The sequence below is a fragment of the Ovis aries genome, chromosome 7, assembly GCF_016772045.2.
Source record: "Ovis aries strain OAR_USU_Benz2616 breed Rambouillet chromosome 7, ARS-UI_Ramb_v3.0, whole genome shotgun sequence".
NCBI lineage: Eukaryota > Metazoa > Chordata > Mammalia > Artiodactyla > Bovidae > Ovis > Ovis aries.
The window spans coordinates 20,852,807-20,876,544 of NC_056060.1; the positions used below are offsets into that span (position 1 = coordinate 20,852,807).

Genomic DNA, 23,738 nt, shown 5'->3' on the forward strand with positions numbered 1-23,738 from the left:
TTATATAAATGAGCATCTCATTGTTAGGCAGCATGTGGGGAAAGCTCTGGGGCTTGATCTCACAGCACCCAGAGGATGCGAGTGTTGTTAAGTTGCTCATAGTTTCTGCAAGCCTGGTGGCTTGCTTATTCCAGGGGAGTTGAAGGTGGGGGTAGGGGGGTGCTGTGCCCCCTTGCTAGCTGAAGGCTCAGATCACATTCTGCGCACACGTCCCTCCAGGGCCTCCAGCTCAGCCAGCACTTCCTTGGGCAGATCCTGGTTGACCTGCTCTGTCAGATAGCTCCGAATGTCATGAACCTCCTGTTGCCAAAAGTCCTTGGGAAGGGAGAACAGCTGGGTGGTGTCTATGGCTCCCAGGCTGCTGAGATCCAAGGCGCCTTCCTTAGGCACCAGCCCGATGGGTGTCTCCCGGGCACTGTCCTCCCCGTCGAGCCGTCGGCAGATCCAGTCTAGCACCCGGGCATTCTCTCCAAAGCCTGGCCACAGGAAGCGGCCTGCCTCGTCGCGCCGGAACCAGTTGACATGGAAGATGCGGGGCAGCCGGACCCCCTTGCGCCCCTCCATGCTCAGCCAGTGTTCAAGGTAGCGCCCAAAGTTGTAGCCGAAAAATGGCCGCATGGCAAATGGGTCATGCATGATGACCTTCCCTGGGGAGGGGAGCAGGATGGGTAAGGAATCTCCTTTCTTACTGGAGAAGAGTATTCTGCCTCCAGCTGGAGGAAGCTTTGAAATATTGGTGGTACTGGAATATCCTTAAGGCAGGGCTAGGGGAAGGGAGTAGGGAAAAGATACACCTGGGAAGGGGTGGGCAGGAGGAAGGCCTGGCTCATGGAGGGAGAGAAGAGGCAAGGTGGGCACAGGAGTGAAGCAGGGAGGGCACTCACCTTTGTGTTCAGCCGCTGCAGTGGCCTCGGAGCGCATGGCACTGCCCACAAACACCCCATGGCGCCAGTTGAAGGCCTCATATACAAGGGGGACTCCTGGGACACCAGGGCACATGGTCAAAGGCAGCCCTTATCTTTGCACCATCACTCTATCCCTTCTGGTGATCTCGACTCCTACTCTCTCCTAGGACCTCCACTGTGGATTTTCAAACCCTATGCCGCCCCCCCTCCACCTTGATTCTCCAGGTAGGGGGGCGCTCTACAGGCAGACAGCTGTAGTTAGCAATCCAGGTTGAGGCCCTCTGAGCTTTAAGTACAAGAGGGAGGTGTGTCCTGATAGAGAGCCTGACTCTTAACCCAGAAGGCACGGAGCCTGCATGATGTTTACCTTTGGGTCTACGGCCTCCAAAGATGATGGCGTCAATGGGGACTCCCTCTGGGGCCTCCCAGGCGGGGTCTATGATGGGGCACTGGCCAGCCGGGGCACAAAAGCGAGAGTTGGGATGCGCACAGGGCTCCTTGTCACCTGGCAGAGCAAATACAAATACTATCACTTCCAAGGGCATGTCCACTCCCAACACACATACCTTTGCAGGCACTCTTGCACAATTTCTTTTTGCCTCATCAGCTCCCTGCAACCTTGAGTTGGAGGTTAGTAGGGAGAAGGGAGCCAGAACATCTCCCCTGAAGATCCAGTTATTTATCCATGATGGTGCTGCCAACTGAGTTACGGGAGAAAAGAATGGGAGAGGAACTGGGGTTTAGCAGGATATTAATGTTTATACTAAGTTACAGAACTTGGCCCAGTGCCCAAGGGAATGGGGTTAAATACTGTCATAGAGTTATAATAGAAATTTTGCCCCAGAAACTCTTATTTTATGAGATTATTATTTAAATAAACACTTAAACCTAAAGCAAAAACTGAGACTGTCAGGTCAGTATTTCAGATAACTGACTTTCCATCAGCAAATGGTGGAAGACAGAATTTCCTGAGTTATCAAAATGCAAACAGGAACTAATTTTAAAGTAGGCAGTATTTTGGTAATTTCCCTGAGTCTGCTTAGACCCTGCTGGAGTGACAGGGCTTGAAGAACTCAGTTGAGGACGTAACCTGGACAGTTGTAACCTGAGGTCATTTTAGGCCCCTTCAGATGCCTGGAGAGGAGATGGGACCGAGTCAGTGGCATATGTATAAAGCCCCATCATGGGGGCCCTGAATGGGCACAGTACTTTCTCTGCTAGAAGTTGCTGCTCAGACCTGGGGGGCAAGGGAGTCACAGAGCCAGTGTACCCTGCCCTGCTCCAGCCCCGGCTCCTGCCTCCACTCTCATATAAGAACCATCCCTTACGCTTCTCTCTGGCACTTTCATCCTCAGTTCAGGACCTAGCTCAGGGTATTATTCTGAGAACTGAAGCTGGTACAACACGCCCTAGTAATACCCCTGAATCCAGAGATGATGAAAGGGTTGGGCAACTAGCCTGTGGGGAAACATGAAAGTTTCTTGGATTTCGAAGTTGGGTGGGGAGGCTGAGGAGGGCTTAATGATGGTGTTAGAGAAAATGAAGGATGATTAGATGAAGAGGGTGACTGCTAAGCCAGCCTGGAAAACTTGAATGTAGGCTTCAGTGACCACAGGCCACCCTCCCCTGCTAAGCTCTTCTTTGCTCCCAACCCTAGATCTCGGCTGTCTAAATGCCAAAGGCCACTAAAAGCTGAAGGTCCAGAGTGCAGGACTGGGGGAAGGGGAGGGCGGCAGGGCACTGGAGAGTAATGACATGGTTGAGAAACTAGCTTCCAGGAGAGGCTAAAGAGCTGGTCTAACTTCGTTTGAAAGGACCGGGGTGAATATGTTGGAAGAGCAGGGGAAAGTTAACAATACTGACCTTTAGCCAATGGTTATTTTAGCGGGGTGGCGGTGGGGACCCAGGGGAGGGGAGGGGCAGGCTTCCTCCTTCCTAATGGGTCCAACTTTATGGATTGTGCTTTGAGTCCCATTCTTTCTGTAAAAATTTCCAAGACAGCCCATCCCCTTTAAAAACATTCAGCTTATATTAATTGAGAATTTACTATGTATTTGGCACTATGTTGAACCTTTTACATGCATTCTTAAATTTAATCCTCCAACACCTTATGAGCTAGGTACTGTAATAACTACCCCCATTCAAGTGCTGGGGACCCTGAAGCTCAGGAGGTTTTAGCAACTCAGTCAGGCCACAGAGCCAATACTTGGTGGAGCTGGGATGTGACTTGAGATCTTGCTTAGGGTTAGGAAACAGAACATTCATAAATCCCTGGGCCTCCCAGAGGTCCTGGGAGGTGGCTGCAGGTTCCTTTACATCAACAAGGTACTGAGCCCCGGGTCTGACTAACTCCTCATACCAGGTTTCCAGGGTTTGCCTAGCCAGGAGGTCACGGTGACGCCAGGTGGAAGAGGCTGATCGATGCCCTCCCAGTACACGCCGCCATCGCTGGTCTCAGCCACATTGGTGAAAATGGTGTTACTCTGGATTGTGGCCATAGCATTGGGATTGGTGGTGGCAGAGGTGCCAGGGGCCACCCCAAAGAAGCCATTCTCAGGGTTGATGGCCCGGAGTCGACCTGTTGGGAGGAGAAGTGAAAAAAAGGAAGGACTAACCAGGAAAAGTTGAGAGGCTCAGTCTTGGAAGGTCTTGCTCAGCTCCTCCCTGCCCTGAGCTAGACCCTAGATCTGAGGGGAAAGGCTCTGCATCTCCAGGGTAGGGGGCTGCCAGGAGGCAGGGGGGTGGGGCGGTTGTTCAGGAAGAGGTTCTCACTGACAAAGTTCATCCTGAGCAGTGAGGGGAACGTCGAACCAGAACCCAGAGTATGATCTGAGGGCCTCTCACCATCACTGTCAAACCTCATCCAGGCAATGTCATCCCCCACACACTCCACTTTCCAGCCTGGCAGTGCCGGCCGCATCATGGCCAGGTTTGTCTTGCCACAAGCACTGGGGAAGGCGGCTGCCACATAGCGCTTCTTCCCCGCAGGATTGGTGATACCCAGGATCTGCGAGTTGGGGAGAGAGAGGACAAGGAAGAGAGCACCAGACAGAGGTCAGGAATTGTCTGCTTGGGAAGGACAGCTAGGGGTCGACAGGGAGGAACAAGGTTTATTCACTAATTGGGTACACCGCCTGGCCATGGGGCCTGGGGTGGCAGCAAGGGGAAGCCCCCCAACAGTCAGCAGCCTCAGGCCAAAGCTTCGGGCATTTGGGCTGAGTCCTTGGCCTTCAGTCTGGCAGTGGAGAGGCGAGGCTGAGGCTGACTGGTCAGGCCCCAACCCTGGCCTGCCCCCCTCAGACCCTCACCAGGCCCTCACCAGCATGTGCTCCGCCAGCCAGCCCTCATCCCGGGCCAGCCGAGAGGCGATGCGAAGGGCAAAGCACTTCTTGCCCAGCAGGGAGTTGCCACCATAGCCGCTGCCGAAGGAGATGATCTCCCGCTGGTCGGGCACGTGGCCAATCAGGGTTTTCTCTGGATTGCATGGCCACTGGCACACCGGCTCCCCTGGGGACAATGGATTCATGGGGGTGCTGGCAGGGGCATCAGGCATCAGGGTGTCAGGGGCTGGAGGGATTGGGGTTGGCAGGAAAGACACTGGGAGCAGTGGTGGTGTCAATGGGTGGCTAAAACCTCCTACCTCATGACACCTGTCAGCTCCCGTGCCCCTATTCTTGGATAATTCTTCTCAATCTTGTGCAAACGACTTTGTCAACACAGACTCACTCCCAGCCCACTCCTGCTCTAGAACATGGGACTTCACTATCTCACTAATCAGGATGGCTAGGCTGTGGGGTTCCCTCTGAGTACAAGCGGGCCTCTGTGTCCTCCCCTGGGCAGAGCAGGTGCTCACCTTGCCCAGTAAAGGGTTGGCCCACAGAGTGAAGACACTTGACAAAGTCGCCATCTCCCAGGGCCTGAAGCACAGGCGTCCCCAGCCGGGTCATAATCCGCATGCTTGCCACCACGTAGGCAGAGTCTGTGAGCTGCACTCCGATGCGGGACAGTGGGGAGCCTACGGGACCCATGCTGAACGGAAGCACGTACATGGTTCGGCCTACGGAGGAAAATGCCACCTGGATGAAGGGTTCCAACCTGTTGATACCTTCAGTGCCCCTGCCTCTGTGTCCCTGCCCTGATTACCCTGCATGCAGCCTGGAAACCTCTCATCCACAGCTTGCTGGAACTCAGCTGGGGACATCCAGTTGCCCAGCTGCCCACGGGCCCCACCAGCCGGGAGGGGCACCGTGTCCCGTTGAGAAGCAGTTACAATCACCGTCTTGCTCTCTACTCGTGCCACATCCTTGGGGTCTGTGCGGGCCAGCCAGCTGGGGGAGAGCGGATATCAAGAAGATAGTGGCCAGCAGACCGCCCTCACCCCAGACCCATTCTTTCATGTCCAGCTTTGTCTCCAGGTCTTCTGTTGGCCTTATTTTTTCCCATCCGTTTGCATCTCAGTTCTTCCCCCAGATTTTTTTTTTTTAATTTTTGGGTCTTAGTTTGCGGCATGCCAAGCACATGGGCTCAGTAATTGCAGTGTGTGGGCTTAGTTGCTCTGCACCATGTGGGATCTTAGTTCCTGGACCAGGGATCAAACTCACGTCCTCTGCTTTGCAAGGCAGATTCTTAACCACTGGACCACCAGGGAAGTTCTCTCCCCCAGATTTTGTCCCAATCTAAGGGGTAGTTCCCTTGGCCCCCAGCCATCTAATGGCCTCTGCCCTGGCAGAAACTCCCTGAATTTGTAAGTAAAAAAAAAAAAAGTAAAGGCTTTTATTTGTATCAACTTAACATAAAAGTATAGACCAACCACAATAATTTCTGATGGTTTCCCTCAAAGCTCCATTCTGCTTATTCCATTGGCATGGTCTATTTAAAATTGGATTTTGTCTCGGTAAACCCAAAGTGGCCTCGGTCCACGCAGCTGCCCCCATGTTGCAGGTTGCTGGGCTCAGGACTTACCAATTGTTGTACTTCGGGAGTTTTCGGATGAGTCCCTGCTGTTCCAGAAGGGCCAGCATGGCAGTGTTCTCTGCCTCGGTCCCATCACAGATGTGGATGCTCTCTGGTTGGCACAGACGGGCACTGTGCTCCACAAAGTCTTGAACCTTAGCAGGCAGTTGGCCCAGATCTCCGCTGAGGACTCGTAGCGTCTGGATGCTACACCGTGACGACCAACCCCAGGGGCTCAGCCTGTGCCAGCTAAGCCTGCAAGAGAAGAAACAAGAGAGGTAATGGGCCAGGTGTTCTCATGGAAGATGGGCAAGTCAAGGGTACAGAGGGCTGGGCTTCTAAAGACAAGCTAAAGTCCATCTGGGTACAGGCACCACGAAGAGGTCAGACTAGGTGAAGGAGATGGGTTCAGGCCATGTGTATTTTGTGGCCTTTATGAGGCTTAGTGAAGGTGTCTCCTGATTAGCAAGGGACAGGTATCACCAAATGAGCATAAGGGCACATGTCTGGCAATATGGAAGTATATGTTTAGACATGCTGATGTTATTGTAGGCTTGGCTCATGCCCATGGTTTACTACATCTGGTCAATGTCTGGAAATGAGCAGGTGTCCTGTGGCCCAAATGTCAATAAATTGTGCCCAGGTGACAGCTTCATGTTTCTGGTGTTCTTTTCATTCTCAAGTATAGTTTTGCATGCTGTAAGACTGTGAAAGCTTCAAGCAGAGAACCAGGTCTGTGACATGGTTAAGTCCCAATTTTCTCGATTTGGGCCCTTGCACAAAGAGTGGGTGATTGGATGTCAGGGTTTCAGGCATTGGATCTGTGGCTGCCCAGCGGCCCAACAAGGATTGCATAAAGTTTTGCCAGTAGGTAGGTATTTTCAAACTGTGTGGAAGGCTGACTGTCAGGGAATATCACTGGCTGGGCTGCATGCCCCAATTCTTAGAACAGAGCCCCTGGAATCTGTCCCTTCACACCCTTAGGAGAGGGAAAAGTAGGGTCTGCTCTGATTGGCCTGGACCCAAGGTGAAGTGATGCAGAGAGAGCAAAGGCCAAGAGAGGGAAGTTACCCTCCCCCTATGCCAGGGCCTTGCCCACCAGAAACTGTACCCTACACGCCCAGCACTGCATGACCCTGTCCCTCTCTTGGCTCTCTTTCCTAAAGAACAAATGCCTAGAGCTTTGGCAGTGGGGTGGAGCATTAGACTGCAGGGTGCTCAGACTCACAGTGAAGAAGCCTGGGGAAGAGAGGACACTCAGGCCTGGGAGCTGGGTGGCTTCACTGGGCGGGGCAGGGTGGAGACCTAGCGTGGCCTGGGCAGAGGAGGAAGCCTCCTGGGACCTGTTCTGTTCGGCCTCTGAGAGTTTTCCCCAAGCATTAATTTTAAAGGCATTCAGCCTTGGGGAGAACCTCTCTCTGTGGGGAGGCTGCCTCCGGGAGTCTCCTGTGAAGCTCCCCCTGCTCTTCTCCAGTCTCTGGAGTGGGACCTTCTTTTTCTCTGCTCCAGAGACCACTCACAATGGCTAGCCTAGTGGAACCAGCTGTGGGAGAGACAAGGGGTCGGCTCAGACTCTGAGACAAAGCTGAGAAGGGAGACTACAGAGGGAAGACAGAAAGCTGTGAAAAGGTGGTGACGATAGACAGGCAGGGCCTGGGGGTTCTTCCTGGACAGGGGATGAAGTCAGCCAGGTAAGAATGAAGGCAACTTGGTCTCTACCTCTACCATGCCTCCCTCCCTCTTGGGACCCCAGAGGCCTCTAGCTGTGCAGGGCTCCCGGCCAGGTTCCCATCCGGGGGAGGCCGGGGAATGGCTGTTTACCTTCTACCTTCTTTAGGGAGCTCTGAGCTCAGTCCCCAGGGGTTCGTGCATCCTTGACCCCAGGGCCCTACTTCTCCTCACTGCAACCTGTGGAACCACTTACATCTGTACCAAGCAAAGGAGGGGATATGGAGAATGGGCCCCGCGAGGGAGAGCGAGGAGGGGGAAAGGAAGTTCTGAGAGTGGCAGATACAGATGGTGTGGTCAGGGACCAGCAAAGCAGGGAGAGGGAGGAGGGGACGGAAACAGAGACACCCGGAGCGGCTGAGGCCGCCCCGATCTCCGGCGTGACGCACGAGCCGAGAGGACGAGATCCAGACACACTCGCCACCTGCCCGTCTCCTCCTCTCGGATGCAAAACCAGGCCGAGGGGGGCGAGCAGGATAACGCGTATGGCAGCCCTGAGGGGGCGAGCGCGGCGGAAAGTGAGGGTCGGCCCCGGTCTGGGGGTCACTCACCGCAGGCCGGGGCGATACATAGCGGCCATGGCACCTGCGCTGGGGCTGCGGGGTGGCCGCGAGAACCGAGCGGAGCCGGGGAGATAAGGAAGGCGGGGAACGAGGGAGCGGCGCCGAGAGCGGGAGCTCAGGCTAGGCGGGAGGCGCTTAAAAAGGAGGCGGGCCGGCGCAGGGGCGGGACCCAGCAGGGCCGGCGGGACCCTCTCTCCGCCCCCGGCTGCGCGCGGGTCCGCCCAGCCGCGGCCCCACCAGCGGCATCCTAGCCCCCAAACCCTTGTCTCCCATTGGAGGACTGGTTCCTCTCCTCGGCCCCGAAGCCCCGCCCCACCGGTCCGCCTCGCCCCCTGCACATGATGAAATTTTGAGGACTCTTGCTCCTGGGAAAAAGCGACTGGCAGGCACTGGGTGGCAAACAAACCAAGAACTAGGGCCGAGGCCAGAGGTGGAACCCACGGAAAGCTGGAGGTTTAGAAGCCGGGGGCTGGGCTTTGCCTTTCCCTTTCCTCCCGGGGCTTGGGCACTCTGAGTCCAGGCTCTTCTGTTGTCCAGGACTCTAATATCAGGAGCTCCCAAAGCCCTGTTTCTTCTCCCGGAGATGAGGATTCTTCTCTGCCCTACCATGGTGGTAATGTCTCTCCACCCCAGAATCTCTTCTTTGGGGCCCTGGACTGATCATTCCCTCCACATTCCCCTGAAGAACGCATCTGCCCCAACCATAAAGTCCTCTGGTAATTTCTCAAGTTATGTCTCCATCCAGACATCTGTCTTCAGCTTGAGGCCCTGGGTATTATCTCAAATGCCATATCACCTCAAACTCAACATGGCTATGGTAAGCCAGTATCCATTCCTTATTTCTGTTAATAGCACGCTGATGTTTCTTTGGGGAACCACCTCCTCAAACTGTGTGGTCCTGTAGGCCTCTTGGGGGTGGGCTCTGAGCTTGGCCAAATTGTGTGTTCTTTACTCTGGCCATAGCCAGTGGAAATATTCAGGAATGGGGTGATGTCTCTCTCTCTCAGGCTTTTTTGGTCAGCTTTCAAAATGGGCTCCCTACCTGCCGGGGTTGCTGGGCTGGGAGAACCTAAGCCTGATGCTGCTGGGTGTCGGCTTGGCCCTGCAAAGGAGGAAACTGCCTGAGATGGAAGCCAGCCCAGAGGAAGCAGGCCGAGGGATAGAGAGCAACAGATTCCTGATTCGAGGGTTAGGAATCAATAAATGTTTTCTCTTGCTCAAGCTAATTGTAAGAGGATTTCTGCTATTTGTAACAGAAACAATCCTGATTCTCTGATTTCTCAGAGTTCTGTGCTGAGAAAGGGGAGCTGGTCTCCAGCCTTGGGCTTGCTACTGACCCTCATCTCTTCCACCCAGGCTGCATCCTGGACTTAACCTCATGTGTATGTTTTTGGGACAATTTCTTCCAGTCCCTACATCCAAACTCTGTCTTAGCCACTCCACTGCAATCAACTGCCTCTTTGTGTCTGCTCTCTGGCCTAAAGATGTGCACACTGGTGGCATCACAACCAACCTTTCAAAGTGATGCTGAAAGCCCAGCTTGTCTGTACACTGGTGCCAGATCTAATCTTGGCGACAGAGTTTTGGGTGAAGAAGAAAATAATTAACTTTATTACTTTGCCAGGCAAAGGAGGCTACAGTGGGTTAATGCCCTTAAAACTGTGTGTCCCAACTTGGAGAACATAGTGAGAAATTTTATAATAATTGTTCGAAGAGAGCATAATCAATTTGTGGACGTTCTTCTGATGGCTTGGTGGTGAGGTAAGTAGGAATCAGCATCATCAACCTTCAGATCCAACTTGTACATGCTTGTGGATAGCATACCATCATTTGATAACTTCTCCCACCTGGAAAAGTTTTCAGAATTTGCAAAATAACTCAAGGATATTATTATGTATATCAGTTGCTAGGGAAACAGGACCTTGCCCCATAGTTGCCCTTAACTGTGTCTCCCTGGTCTTGTGTCTCTTCCCTTCCCTAGTTAACAACTGCTTGAATCTATCTATTGGAACACAGGGAAGGTCATGGAAGCTGAATGAGGGCTGTTTCCTATAATCAAAGAAATGGGGGACACAGAAAGTCTTAGCACCTAGGAGCCCCACGGAGCCTAGCTTGATATCAATAGGTCATCATCTCTTCTGCTCTCATGGTTCCCTATCAGCAAATGGAACCACTATCTAGCCAGCTGCCCCAGAGGAACCTGAATCAGTCTGGACTCTTCCTTCCTTATCTTCCACAGCCAATTAGACACCAGGACCTTTGGATTTGTACTTCACAATTAGCTCTCAAATCAGTGTCTGCCCACTTGACCTTTGCCGTAGTTCAAGGTTTATGTCTCACTTGGCTTCAGACAATAGCTTCCAAGCACCTGCTTGGCCTCCCACATCTCCAAATGCCACTCCCTCTCCCTCCCACTTAATTTCTTCTCCTAACTTTGCCCGTAAGTTCACTTTGGAAAATTAAGAGAGAAGGATAATGTTTATTGTATGGCTCCCAGGTGCCAGGCTCTGAACCAGCAGTTTTACACGCGTGTGTGTGCGTGCTCAGTCGTGTCTGACTCTCTGCGACCCCAGGGACTGTAGCCCGCCAGGCTCCTCTGTCCATGGGATTTCCCAGGCGAGAATACTGGAGTGGGTTGCCATCTCCTCCTCCAGGGGACCTTCCCGGCCCAGAGATGGAACCTGCATCTCCCGGGTCTCCCGCTCTGGCAGGCAGATTCTTCACTGCTGAACCATTTGGAAAGTTTTTTACATACACAGCCTCATTCCATTTCACAGCAACTCTGTTTTATCGATGTGGCCACTGAGGCTTAGAGTTTAAGCCATTTTTTTCAAAGTCACACAGCTGATCAGCAGGAGAAATAGAATCTGAATCCAAGTTTTTCTTTTTGTTTTTTTAATCCAAGTTTTTCTGACTCTAATTACCAAGTTTTTTTTTTTCCCCTGCAATTCTATATTGTCTCTGATTTATCATTAAGGAAAAAAAAATTAGATCATAGCATTCTTAGGCTTAAAATTTCCTGAAGGCTTCCTACCACATGACAACTGATGTCTTTCATAATCTGGCTTCTGTTTATCCAGTGGTATCACCTCCTGCTCCTTACTTGCTGTCTTCTCTCCTATATGCTGTGTTAGCTCTATACTGTGTGCATACCTATATCTTTGAATTAATTGTATTTTATTATAGTTGTTTTTGTATCTCTATAATCCCAGGCCCTTCTTTTAGCCTGACCCACCAGATGGGCCAGTGTCAGAGGAACACCACCAGGGGGCAGGGCAAGCCTTGGCTTGGTCTGCATTTTCTGCTCCCCAGGGCCCTCTGGTTCACCCCATGGATGTCTCACAGAACCTCTGCAGTAGATACTAGGAGTGTGGCCCAGAACCCCACTTTAGAATCATGGCACTTATTGAAACTGAATGGGACCCTGTGGGACCCTCCCAGGTACAAATCCTTTTTGTGTCCCCCATTTCTTATTTGGAGGAAAAAGGCTTCAGCTTCCTAGACCTTCCCTGAGTACTGAAGGGCAGATTCAAACAGTTACTAATCAGGGAGGAGAGATAATGCAGAAACAGAGGAGGAGCAGTTCAGAAAGGATAGTGTGGCTATAAAGCAGGGTCCTGATTCCTCCTCAAGGGATATCAGTTTAGTTCAGTTCAGTTGTTCAGTTGTGTCTGACTCTTAGCGACCCCATGGACTGTGGCACTCCAGGCCTCCCTGTCCATCACCAACTCCTGGAGTTTACTCAAACTCATGTCCACTGAGTCAGTGATGCCATCATCCTCTGTCATCCCCTTCTCTTGCCTTCAATCTTTCCCAGCATCAGGGTCTTTTCAAATGAGTCAGTTCTTTGCATCAGGTGGCCAAAGCATTGGAGTTTCAGCTCCAGCATCAGTCCTTCCAATGAATATTCAGGACTGATTTCCTTTAGGATGGACTGACTAGATCTCCTTGAAGTCCAAAAGACTCTCCAACACCACAGTTCAAAAGCATCAATTCTTTAGTCCAACTTTCACATCCATACATGACTACTGGAAAAACCATAGCTTTGACTAGCCAGACCTTTGTTGGCAAAGTAATGTCTCTGCTTTCCAATATGCTGTCTAGGTTGGTTATAACTTTTCTTCCAAGGAGTAAACATCTTTTAATTTCATGGCTGCAGTCACCATCTGCAGTGACTTGGGAGCCCCCCAAAATAAAGTCTGTCACTGTTTCCACTGTTTCCCCATCTATTTGCCATGAAGTGATGGAACCAGATGCAATGATCTTAGTTTTCTGAATGTTGAGTTTTAAGCCAACTTTTTCACTCTCCTCTTTCACTTTCATCAAGAGGCTTTTTGGTTCCTCTTCACTTTCTGCCATAAGAGTGGTATCATCTGCATATCTGGGGTTATTGATATTTCTCCCTGCAATCTTGATTCCAGCTTGTGCTTCATCCAGCCCAGCGTTTCTCATGATGTACTCTGCATATAAGTTAAATAAGCAGGGTGACAATATACAGCCTTGATGTACTTCTTTCCCAATTTGGAACCAGTCTGTTGTTCCATGTACAGTTCTAACTGTTGCTTCCTGAGCTGCATACAGATTTCTCAAGAGGCAGGTCAGGTGGTCTGGTATTCCCATCTCTTTAAGAATTTTCCACAGTTTGTTGTGATCCACACAGTCAAAGGCTTTGGCATAGTCAACTCAACAACACAAGCAAACAACCTCAAGGGATATACATAAAAATATCTTTGAGTTCTTCTGCAGCAACTGAGGCCCCCACCCAGGTTGTTATTCAGTTGCTAAGACATGTCAACTCTTTGTGATCCCATAAACTGCAGCAGGCAGGCTTCCCTGTCCTTCATTATCTCCTTTTTGTCCATCCAGGTGGAGAATGGTAACTTTCAGGTTGAGCACAAGTTCCCTGGAACATAGCCCTGTTACCTCACCAGCAAGCAGTCAGAAGAAAAAATTCACACACCCTAAAGCCCCTACCCCAGATTTTGTCTATAAAATCTTCTTCCAGAAACCCACTGGGGCTTCTGAGCACGAGCCACACTTTCTCCTTGCTTGGCCCTGCAGCAAACCTTTCTCTGCTCCAAACTCCCACATTTTGGTTGGGCCTCACTGTGCTTCATGGGGTATGCAAACTTGCATTTAGTAACAGGTGCAGGGTGTGACCAGCCTTATCTTACTCTGCATTTTCTGCTCCCCAGGGCCCTCTGGGTCTCCTCTTGGATGTCTCACAGATCCCCCGTGGTGGGTGCTGTGGCATGCTGCCCAGATCCTTCAGGATCCTGTCCCAGATGCTGAGTGTTGGGTGCTGATAGTGAAGAGCTGAGCACTTCCCTGGGTACCACCTATGGCTGAAGGGAGCTGTCTTGCCAAATGTGCATGCTTCTTTCCTGGGGCAGCCTGTGTCCAATGACTGATTGGTTCAGGGGTCCAGAGTCCCAGCCCCTTTCTCTCAATTGAGGGCACTCTGAAGTTTCATCCTAGCTCCAGAGCTCCTATAGGGTCAGCTGAAGCCTCTGTTTCAGCCATAATGCTCTTCAACTCTTCTCTCTATCCAATGCTGCTTCCCTCACAGACTCTGAAAATCTTCCCATCAAACCACATGTACACAAGTTGTTTTTTTTTTTTTTCCAGCTTAAGATATCCCCCCAACTCAACTTGGATACTGCATTAACTCCCTAATCTGACTCTTGATTCCATTTTGGCCATCCTTCACAGTAGATCTGAAGTGATCTTTTCAAACACTACCTGGTCATTCCACATCCTTGCTGGAAATCCTTTAGTAGCTTCTCATTGTTTTTAAGGGCGTCCCCAGTGGCTCAGAGGTAAAGAATCCACCTGCAATGCAGGAGCCGCAGGAGACGTGAGTTTGATCCCTGGGTTGGGAAGATCCCTAGGAGGAGGAAATGGCAACCCACTACAGTATTCTCGCCTGGAGAATCCCATGAACAGAGGAGCCTGGTGAGCTACAGTTCATAGGGTTGCAAAGAGTTGGACACAACTGAAGCGACTCAGCACGTTCTTTTTAAAGTCCATGACCTAAACTTGGCCTACAAGTCTCTGCATGATCCAGCCCCACCCTCACCTATCTCCATTCTTCCCACTTCACTTTTTGGCTACAGTGGTTTTGTTTTTCAGTTTCATGCATTTTTTTTTTTTTTCAATTTCATGAATGTATCTACCTCTTCCCTGCCCAGAGCCCTTGCATAGATTATTCCTGTGACTTGGAATCCCCATCTTCTCCACCCCTCCAGACACAGTCCCTTTTTACTCCCCTGACTAGTCTCAGTTTAATGTGACTTCCTTAAGCTAGTTGTTGCTGTAATGCCACTGCCTCCCCTGCCCCCACATTAGATTAGGTTCCCATGAAATAAAGTTTCATAGGCCCCTGCCCTTCTCTTGCACAGTACCCATCTTCATATAATGAATTATTTTTACGTAGGCCCATCCCTAACTAAAGGCTCTAAGCATTTGAAATGTATGACTTAAACAAGCTAACAACTATTAAACAAAATATATTCTATTCTTCTACCTTGACAAATGCACACACAATGGTCTGGAATTTGGTTCGAATTTGAATTCAAATTTGGATTTTGTTTGGAATTCTCAGGATTCCACAGCAGAATGTGGTGTCGTGGGGGAAGGCATCTCTTTGGATCCACTTCTTTTCCCACCTCTGACACCATCTTCTACCACAAGGGGACTCCTTTGCATCATGTGGACCTTCCTGTCTACACAGCCCAATTCTGTCCACAGTCTCCTGCCAACAGCCACTCCTTGGCCACCCCCTGGGTCTAGGAATGTGTATGTGAGTAGTGTGATCTACCCTTGGGAGGGCAAACCCAGGAAAGAGGTCCATGTGGGCCCTAGAAATGGGCTTGGGGCCCTTTGCACAGAGAATTCCTAAGTATGTGGAGTATAGTCTGGAAGGTGCTTGGGGTATGGGCAGGGGAGGCCTGGACTCCTCACTGCAAGGTACATAGCCAGAAGAGGGCCAGAGAGAAGCCTTCCAAAACACAGGGCCCAGGGCAGGGGCTATTCCTACCTGGGCCCAAGGGCAATAAATTCACATTTCCCTGATTCATCAGGCTGTAAGCTCCACAAAGATGGGGCTGGAGATGGTCTGATTTACTGAGTGTCCCTAGTGCTCAGCACATTGTTTGGTGCAGAGTAGGTGTTTAATCAATATTTGTCAAATGAATGAATGTACGAGAGGTAAACCAAGAAGAGGTCTGAGGATTTGGATCCATTACTGATGATCTAGATTGTACAGGTTGTACAGGACTGCAAAAATGGGGGCGCAGGACAGAGGAGATGGGAAGGGAACCCCAGATCACAGCTCTGTCTCCCTTCCTCTCCTTCCTCTTTGCTCCCTACCGCTCTTCTCCAGGACCTTTGCCTGCCTGGCCTCCCTCCGCATGGTCTGGCATCCCTCTGTCTGTATCCTTTTACCTGTAGTTCCTATGTCCACTGCTCTTTTTCTGTGGCCTGGTCATCTATTTGCCTGTTATGTATTTATGTATTTGTTTCTAGTTCTTGGTTGCCAGTCTTACCTTCCTCTCTCCCTTCTTTTGCCACTTTTACTCTTCTAGCCCCTTGTTCCCATCACCTCTTACTCCCTCTTGATCCCCTCTTGAAAACTTTCTTCTCTCTTTTAATTCCTCATGGCCCTTCGAAGGCCCATCTCTGCTTTGTGCCCATGTTCCTCTGTCTCCTTCAATCCAGATTGCTGGGGAGCCCCCGACTTGTTCTGTTCTCTCGCCCAAGTCTATACTTACTGCCTCCTTAGCTAAGTCTTCCTGCCTCCCTTCCTCTGTTTTGTCCTTCTCAGAGTCCACCTGGTTTCATCTTTCTCATCTCCATTTCCCTGTCCCTGCTTGTCCTTGAGCCAGACAGTCTCAGCATGGGTCCCCCTCCTGCCAAGAAAGCCCATGAAGCACCTTGTGGGTCCTCACTGGCTACTGCAGGTTCTTCTTTCTGTGCCCTTAGTCCTTTCCCCTGGCCCAGCCCTCACCCCCCAGACTCCTTTCCCTGGTCAGTGGCGCCTGGTCTGAGCCCTGAGCGGCTCAACTTGCCTGAGCTTGTTTAGTCTGACTCCTTTAGCCCGTTAGAGGCTTAGCCCTCCCACCTCTCCTCTGAGCGCTCCAGTAAACAAGAGGATCAGTGCAGACCTGACAGCTGCTGGGGGGCAAGTGTCTGGCTAGACCAGACCAGGCCTGTGAAAGGGGCTGCAGTCAACACTTGCTATTTCTTCTTCACCAGGGAAATTCTGAGGCCTCTTTCCTGTGGATTTACCTTAGAACCACATTCCATGGGCACATGTATGGAGTATCTAGTCTCCATGGTTCCTGTTCCCATTTTGTGGCCTTGTTCCCAGGCCTTGGGTTTTGTTTGTTTGTTTTTTGTAAAAATAACACTAGATCCAGGCCATCACACCACTTGAATGATGGCAACGGCTTCTGCTCCATAAAATGGAGGCCGAGTGTGGAAAGACAGGTGTCCTTTGATGGAGGTGTTTTTATATATGCGTAGCGACTTAGCAGCAGCAGCAGCAGAGAGACAGGAGAGACCACCCCCACCCACCCACCCACCCACCCACACACATACACACAGGCCCCAAAGAAAGCTGAGTTGACTACAGGTATTCTGTAGACCAGGGGTTCTACTTTAGTGTTCATCAAAATGACCTGGAGGACTTATAAAAACACAGAGTTTTGGGGTCCCATCCCCAAAGTGTCTGATTTAGTAAGTTTGAGGTGATTCCAGAGAACTTGCATTTTTTAACAAGTTCCCAGATGGTGCTGCTGATCTGGGGGCCCCAGTCTGAGAACCGCTGTCTTAGATCATCTGAATCCATCAGCTCTTCACCTAACTCCAAAGGCTGGGCCCAGTTAATTTTTATAATTGATGATCCTTGGGGCTGATGGACACCCAGGTGTCTCTTTGGGTGGGGAGAGAAGACCTGTTAACCCCACGGGAGTGTTTGGATGTCCTTAGAAAGTAGAGAATAGCCTTTAACTCCTGGAGTTCTATTCTAGTACAGACTCTATTTAAACAGCTTCAGACAGGTTTAAACATCTCCTTGGCTAATACCTAGTATCCCTGTTCCAACTTCTACTCGGGGATGATAGCTCTAAGAGGTGTTAGGGGATTAGGCTGAAAATGTAGGTCACCCCCCAGCCATCTGGGAACCAGGAGGAGTGAGAGAGGAAGAGAGAGGTTCAGAGACACACACAAGGAAAAGGTGAGGGGAAGCAGAGGGCAAATGAGGGCAGTTTCAAAAGTGCCTTGGATGGATTGGTGGTGATTGGATTTCAGTGTCCCGAGGTGGCCTGGAAGGAAAGAAGGAGCAGGGTTCCTCATTTCCCCTCTGCTCCTGCTCCCAAGCTGCCCATCCTGGGGCGGGGTCCACAGCAAAGAGAGAGGCTGAGAATAGATTAGGCAGGTCCTGGAGGGTTGTTTATCTTTCTGATGCCATAACTGTGAGGGGCATGAGGTGGGAATGAGATAGGCAGCAGAAATGTAAGGATTCCTGAAAACAGGAAACATATTCAACAGGCCAGGTGAGAATGGGCTTGGGAGAATTCGCACTCCCCTAAAACACTCACAAGGCATGGCGGAGCCTTGGAGGCTAAGGGTGCTGGAAGCTTGTCTGGCCCTCTTTTCCAGTCCCAGGCTTTCAGTCACCAAGGGCTGAGGGTTATGTCAACATGAGGGTGCCGATGGGGGCCAACCTGGCACTCTGTACTGGGGAATGGGGAACGGTGAATAGGACCATCTGTGATATGCTTTGCTGGGGAAGATGCCCCCTTCCCTTCTTTGAGACCAGGCAGACTTGTCCTCTCATTTCCTGCAACCTCCCAGGTCAATGAGATATGCAAATGATCCCCTCACCTCATTGGCTGGAGGCCTGAGAACCATGGATGACCTAAGAGAGCTGGCCCTTTAAGAGTGCCCAGTGGGCACAGAGGTGCCAGGCCCTGCTCAATGGGGCCTCCATTCTCTGGGGAAGCTGTGCCTGCCTGGCTCTGACATTTGACCAATCATCTCTGCCACTCCTAAAGTGAGTATGTCTGAGGCCTCCCTGGGTGCCAGGCCTCTCACTTAGAGCCCCCTCCTCCAACACCTGCTATCGGCTTTTCGTAGGGCTTTTTGTTTTCTGTTTTCAGGAATCTTCACATTTCTGCCCCCTGCTCTACTCCCACCTCAACTGGCTTTAGGTCCCTCACTGCTATCACGTCAGAAAGAAAAACAGCCCTCCTCACTTATCTTTTCATCCAACTCTGTCTGGACCCCTCTCTCTGTCTCACCTTCTCTCTGTCAAAGATCAGTTCCTTCAAGTGTGTTTTTGTTCCCATCCCCTCTACCCTTCAAGGGTGAGGAGCTCACTAGATATGGCAACACCTGGGACAGGAAAAGAGAGAGGCCTTGTCCTTCCTCCTGCCTCTCTGGGCAGAACCTGGGGGCCTGAGATGTGGTTGGAAAGCAGCTACCTAGGTTTGAGGCATGGAGATGGAGCCAAACTCTAAACCCTGGGGCTAAGTGTGTGTGTCAGTTGCTCAGTCGTGTCCGACACTGCAACCCCATGGCTATTCTGTCCATAGAATTCTCCAGGCAAGAATACTGGAGTGGATTGCCATTCTCTTCTCCAGAGGATCTTCCTGACCCAGGGATTGAATCCTGGTCGCCTGCATTGCAGGCAGATTCTTTATTGTTTGAGCTACAGGGAAGTCCCTGCCTTGTCCCTCCTGGGGCTGTTAGAACTGGGAGTTGGGCTCAAGTTTGGGACTTCCAGGCTGGGAAGTCTCTCCAAGGTCACCTAGCCAGAGATGCCTCAAGCGGGCACATGCTCTGTGGTTGACAACAGAGAGGAGGGTTCCTGGGTGACACAAGTTTGGGGTTCAACTCTGTTGAAGTTGAGCAGATGGCTTACTGAAGGACTTCTCAGATGACTATGTTGCTTGTGCTCTGTGAACCTGCAAGAGGTGAGGATTGGAGGTAGCATTTCTCAAAATGATCTGAGCATAGACCCCCTCCTTGGCTATTTCTCAGACTTCATGTTTTGCAGAACACTCTTTGAGAATTGTTAAAGTCTAACTACCTTCCTTGAACAGAAGGGGAAACTGGGGTCAGAAGGGGAAGGTGACCTGTTCAAGTTCACATGTCTTAGGTCCTGGATGGAAGGAGGAAAACTAATCTCGGTTGGTTTTCCTTGGAGAGATTGGCCTTGAGGAAAGATGGTTACCACTCTGTCCTGATCTTTTTAGAATTGATTCTGGGACCTTTTTTCCTTGAAGAGTCTCTTGCTCGTTGATTAATCCATAGAATGAATGTGCACTGAGGGTCTTCTACGTGCAAGGTGTTGGCCTGGGTGTTCTGAGAGAGGTATTACAGCATGTGATCCAGCTATATTAAAATCCACAGCATATGTGCCTTGCCATTGCCCTAAAATATACACATTCTCTGTCACAGTTAATTAAGCAACATTTTTTTAATTGCTTGGAAATGAAATGATGCCTCTTGAGATGACAGAGACGTTCAGCATGTCCCAGCACTAGAGTTGGGAGTGCTGCCATATTCTTCTTGTTTTTCATAGATCCCAGAGGCACCAGCAGGCTGGAGGCCGTGCTATCCCCTTTCTCATTCAGGCTTTAAGCAGCTTGGCCCCTGGTCAGGAGCCCCTGCCACCTAAGAAGTTGTATCTCAGCCTGGAGGCGACTATGCAGGGAACAGACTGCCATCACCCCAGCTTTCCAGAATTCTGTCTCCATGGCACTTGGGCTTTGGGGGAGGAGACTGGCAGGAAGTCTCCAGGTGCTCCGAACCTGTCCTCTTCTTTGCAGGTGCACCCCTCCTAATCCAGCCCCAGAATGGCACTGCCTCCCAGTCCCCTGGCCATGGAATATGTCAATGACTTTGACTTGATGAAGTTTGAGGTAAAGCGGGAACCCTCAGAGGGGCGATCTGGCCCCTCGACAGCCTCGCTGGGCTCCACACCCTACAGCTCAGTGCCTCCTTCACCCACCTTCAGTGAGCCAGGCATGGTGGGGGCCACCGAGGGCACCCGGCCAGGCCTGGAGGAGCTGTACTGGCTGGCCACCCTGCAGCAGCAGCTGGGGGCTGGGGAGGCACTGGGGCTAAGTCCTGAGGAGGCTGTGGAGCTGCTGCAGGGTCAGAGCCCAGTCCCTGTTGAAGGGCCCCATGCCTACTACCCAGGGAGTCCAGAGGAGACAGGAGCCCAGCATGCCCAGGTGAGTGGTCAGTGAGAGGGCTGGGGGTGGGGGGGGGCAGGGTGAGAAGGGAGGCCAGCCCAGAGAGGAAGGAGAGTCCCTGGAGAGGCTTACCAGTTTGGGAAAGGAACAAAGGACAGGAGAAGGGAAGTACCTTTAGAAGATATCAGATAAAGAAAACCATTGTTCTGTGCCCCCCACCCCCACCCCCCAATAGGGAGAAATGAGTGGGCTTAACCAGGAGGAAGAGGGAGAAGACAAGGTTAGAAGAGGACCAACTGAAAGGGGAGAGTTGAGAGTTAAAGGGCATCAGGAATGATTGATTACGGGCAGGTATATAGATACTGAGTTTGTGGAAACCGGGAAACGGTTGTGCGTGGAATGGAGTGGTGTTGAAACGGTAGGAACCAGAATAAAGTTGGCCTTTTTAAGACTTCGTGCTTCCCCAGCCCCCAGTCTTCTCAGGAAGGATTGCGACTCATCCTATTAATCATAGACAGATGGGGGCGTTGAGGGCATTAAGACATAATCCAAATCCTTTGAGGGTCACAGGGTTGAGGAGCGAGGTGTGTTGGAGGACAGGGGAGCGAGGCGTGTTGGAGGGACAGGGTTTGTCTGCCCTGGGACACACATAGGCCAGGAGCCCCGCTCAAGACCGCGCAAAGGCAAAGGCGGTGTGGGGTTCGGGCGCGCGATTGGCTTGCCCGAAGGTGGGTGGGAAACGCGAGGACCACCCAAAGGGGTCGAAGACCCTTGCTGATGGTGGAGGGCAGTGGAGAGCGTGTTGGGACCTGGAACAGGATCTAGGCTGCAGGATAGATTCAGGGAAGGCGCATGTTCAGGTAAAGTTGGGAGCCGGGGGCGGGGCCAGGTGGGTGGGGCCACTGGAGCTTGGAGCCAGGCGGGAGCCTGTGCTCACCCGCGACCCGCCGGTTCTCTCTGCAGCTGGCGGAGCGGTTTTCCGACGCGGCGCTGGTGTCAATGTCTGTGCGGGAGCTAAACCGACAGCTGCGGGGCTGCGGACGCGACGAGGCGCTGCGGCTGAAGCAGAGGCGCCGCACGCTGAAGAACCGCGGGTACGCGCAGGCCTGTCGCTCCAAGCGACTGCAACAGCGGCGGGGGCTGGAGGCGGAGCGCGCCCGCCTGGCCACCCAGCTGGACGCGCTGCGGGCCGAAGTGGCCCGCCTGGCTAGGGAACGCGACCTCTACAAGGCTCGCTGTGAACTGCTGGCCCCAAGCGGCCTGGGGCCAGAGGCCACGCCCACCTCTTCCTCTGAGCCGCTGGCCACCGAGTGGTGGAGTAGGTGGACAGGCGGTGTGCACCACCCCGGAGGCGCCTGTGCCATTCACTAGATGGCTACTGAACGCCTTCTGGTGCCAGACGCTCCTTTGGATGACCACACAAGTATCCCCAAACTTCCTGGACCCTCAAGGCATGCTCTGAGGTTAGATACTGGTCATTTCCTGGGAGAGGGGTCCCCTTCCCTCACGCAGGACGTGCGCAGAAACCCTTCACTTTCTGCCCCACTCTATAGGACCGGGTCACTGAAATCTGCGGAGGTCAGTGCCAGGCATTGTGTAGGGGGCGGGCCGCAAGGAGGTGTGGATGACGTACAGTGAATGGGAGGTGAGGGAGTCCTGCTGCTCCCAGATCAGTTTAGATTTTAATTCAAGGCTTTCAACCTGTAGTGCAGTAAGGTGGTAATTAGCCATGAGGCTATGTTTTCATTCCAGGGCTTGTAACCTCCCCATTTTAGGACAAGTGCATTTTCAAGATTTCAATTCCCATTATCAAGACAGACCAGAAACTTGATTCAAGAGGCTTTTGTCCTAGCTAACCCCATGGCCTCCAAGGTCTAGAGCAGCAAAGATCAGAGGAGCTCCAGGGGTGGTAGGTGTGGGCTGGGAGAGGACCCTGAGCAGGAGTCTGAAAACCTGGGTGCTAGTCTCAGCTCTGCCACAGGATACCTCTGGCACCTTGAGCAAATCACTGGCTCCCTGGGTTTTGATGACCTCATCTAATGCTCACTTGATTGGATGACTTCTGACACCTTTCCAGTTCTGGCCTTTCCGTAGCATGGAAGCCCCAGGGGTCTCCCCGAGAATCCCTCAACTCAGCCTCATAAAGGGACTTCCTGCCCTGTTCCAGCTTCCTGACTGCAGCCTAGGCCCTGGATGAGACCGTGCACTGGTTCTGGGTTGCTCCCTCCATGCTGCCTTGGCCTCCAGACCTGCATAGGTTGCCCCTGCTCCCTTTCGCCTCTCCGAGGGCTGAGGTGAGACTGTCCCCAGCCTGTCAAGGAGCTGAAAGAATGCAGCTTTTGTGAATTAAACTTGAAGTCTAGGCACAACCGTATGCTATTGGCTAGATGTTCTTGCAATTTAAGAAGTGTTTATTCTATGTCCTTGCTCCAGGCCTATGTAAGTGTGTGTGTGCATATGTGTGTGTGAGAGAGAGAGAGAGAATGAGAGAGAGAGATACAAAGTGTGGTGTGGGGAAAGAGATTGGATAGCCCCCACCAGGCCTGAGTGGAGCATCACAGTTCTAAGGCCCAATTGAAATGGGGGTGGGGGGGGATTGGGCCAGATGGAACCTCCCGCTCCCACCTCCACTGCATAGAAGCCCAAGAACAGTAGTGACCCAGCCAGGCCTGCCTGGGGCTATCCTGATGGCTCATAGTTGCCATGGTAACCCAGCCCTTGAGTTCAGCAGCCTACAGAGAGTGGGCGGGGCTCTGGGTAGAGGAGAGGCATTGGACTGGGAGCAGTTACCTTAGCAGCAGTGGTAGGTCCTCTAAGGGACATATAATAAATGGAGAGAAGCAGCTGGGTATGGGGGAAGAAGCTCCCATATGTCTCTCTTCCTTTCTGCCCCCTCTATTCGCCCCCTCCCCAGCTGTCTCTTCCCATCCCTGTTCTTGTTCCCTCCTCCCGTCCTCTAGTTCTAGCCCAGCTCATCCCTCCTCCACTCAGGAGCCTGTGATGAGAGTCCTCTCCTCCATCTCCACCAGAATTTTCTTTCTCTTCTTATTTCCCACCACTGACCACTGGTCACCCCCTTGGGCGCTGTCTCCTCTATGAGTGGCTTATGGCATCCTGAGCACCTCCTCCTCCATCCCCTTCCACTGGCATCCTTGAAGGGAGAGGCTGGCGCAGGGAAGGTCCTTCTAGGAGCCCAGCTCTTCTCCTGTCACTCTGGCTATCCCCTGGATCCTCATGTGTTCTCTACAGCTGTGATCTAGACCCACCACCATTCTTGCCCGCCTTCTTTAACTGGCTGAGGCCCTCCATGACACACGTAAGGGCAGAGACGGCCATCCATAGACATCTACTCCCATGCACATAATTGGGCCATGTTTACACAC

General features: G+C 51.9%; 2 protein-coding genes across 2 annotated transcripts; one reads left to right on the forward strand and one right to left on the reverse strand.

Moving 5' to 3' along the window:
• Positions 1 to 8,262, reverse strand: PCK2 (phosphoenolpyruvate carboxykinase 2, mitochondrial). The gene is made up of 10 exons (XM_015096868.3): positions 8,138 to 8,262; positions 5,868 to 6,113; positions 5,049 to 5,233; positions 4,759 to 4,962; positions 4,225 to 4,412; positions 3,750 to 3,912; positions 3,265 to 3,483; positions 1,273 to 1,410; positions 885 to 980; positions 1 to 647 (listed from the first exon to the last, which is right to left on the reverse strand). Exons 1-10 carry the CDS (start codon positions 8,164 to 8,166, stop codon positions 193 to 195), a joined length of 1,923 nt encoding a protein of 640 aa, XP_014952354.1. The 5' UTR covers positions 8,167 to 8,262; the 3' UTR covers positions 1 to 192.
• A 285-nt stretch (positions 8,263 to 8,547) lies between these two features.
• On the forward strand, positions 8,548 to 22,729 carry NRL (neural retina leucine zipper). The gene is made up of 6 exons (XM_042252945.1): positions 8,548 to 8,966; positions 9,157 to 9,910; positions 14,754 to 14,951; positions 19,987 to 20,394; positions 21,319 to 21,449; positions 22,523 to 22,729. The coding sequence occupies exons 4-6, from the start codon at positions 20,014 to 20,016 to the stop codon at positions 22,539 to 22,541; spliced, it is 531 nt and encodes a 176-aa protein (XP_042108879.1). The 5' UTR covers positions 8,548 to 8,966; positions 9,157 to 9,910; positions 14,754 to 14,951; positions 19,987 to 20,013; the 3' UTR covers positions 22,542 to 22,729.
• Positions 22,730 to 23,738: the final 1,009 nt, after the last annotated feature.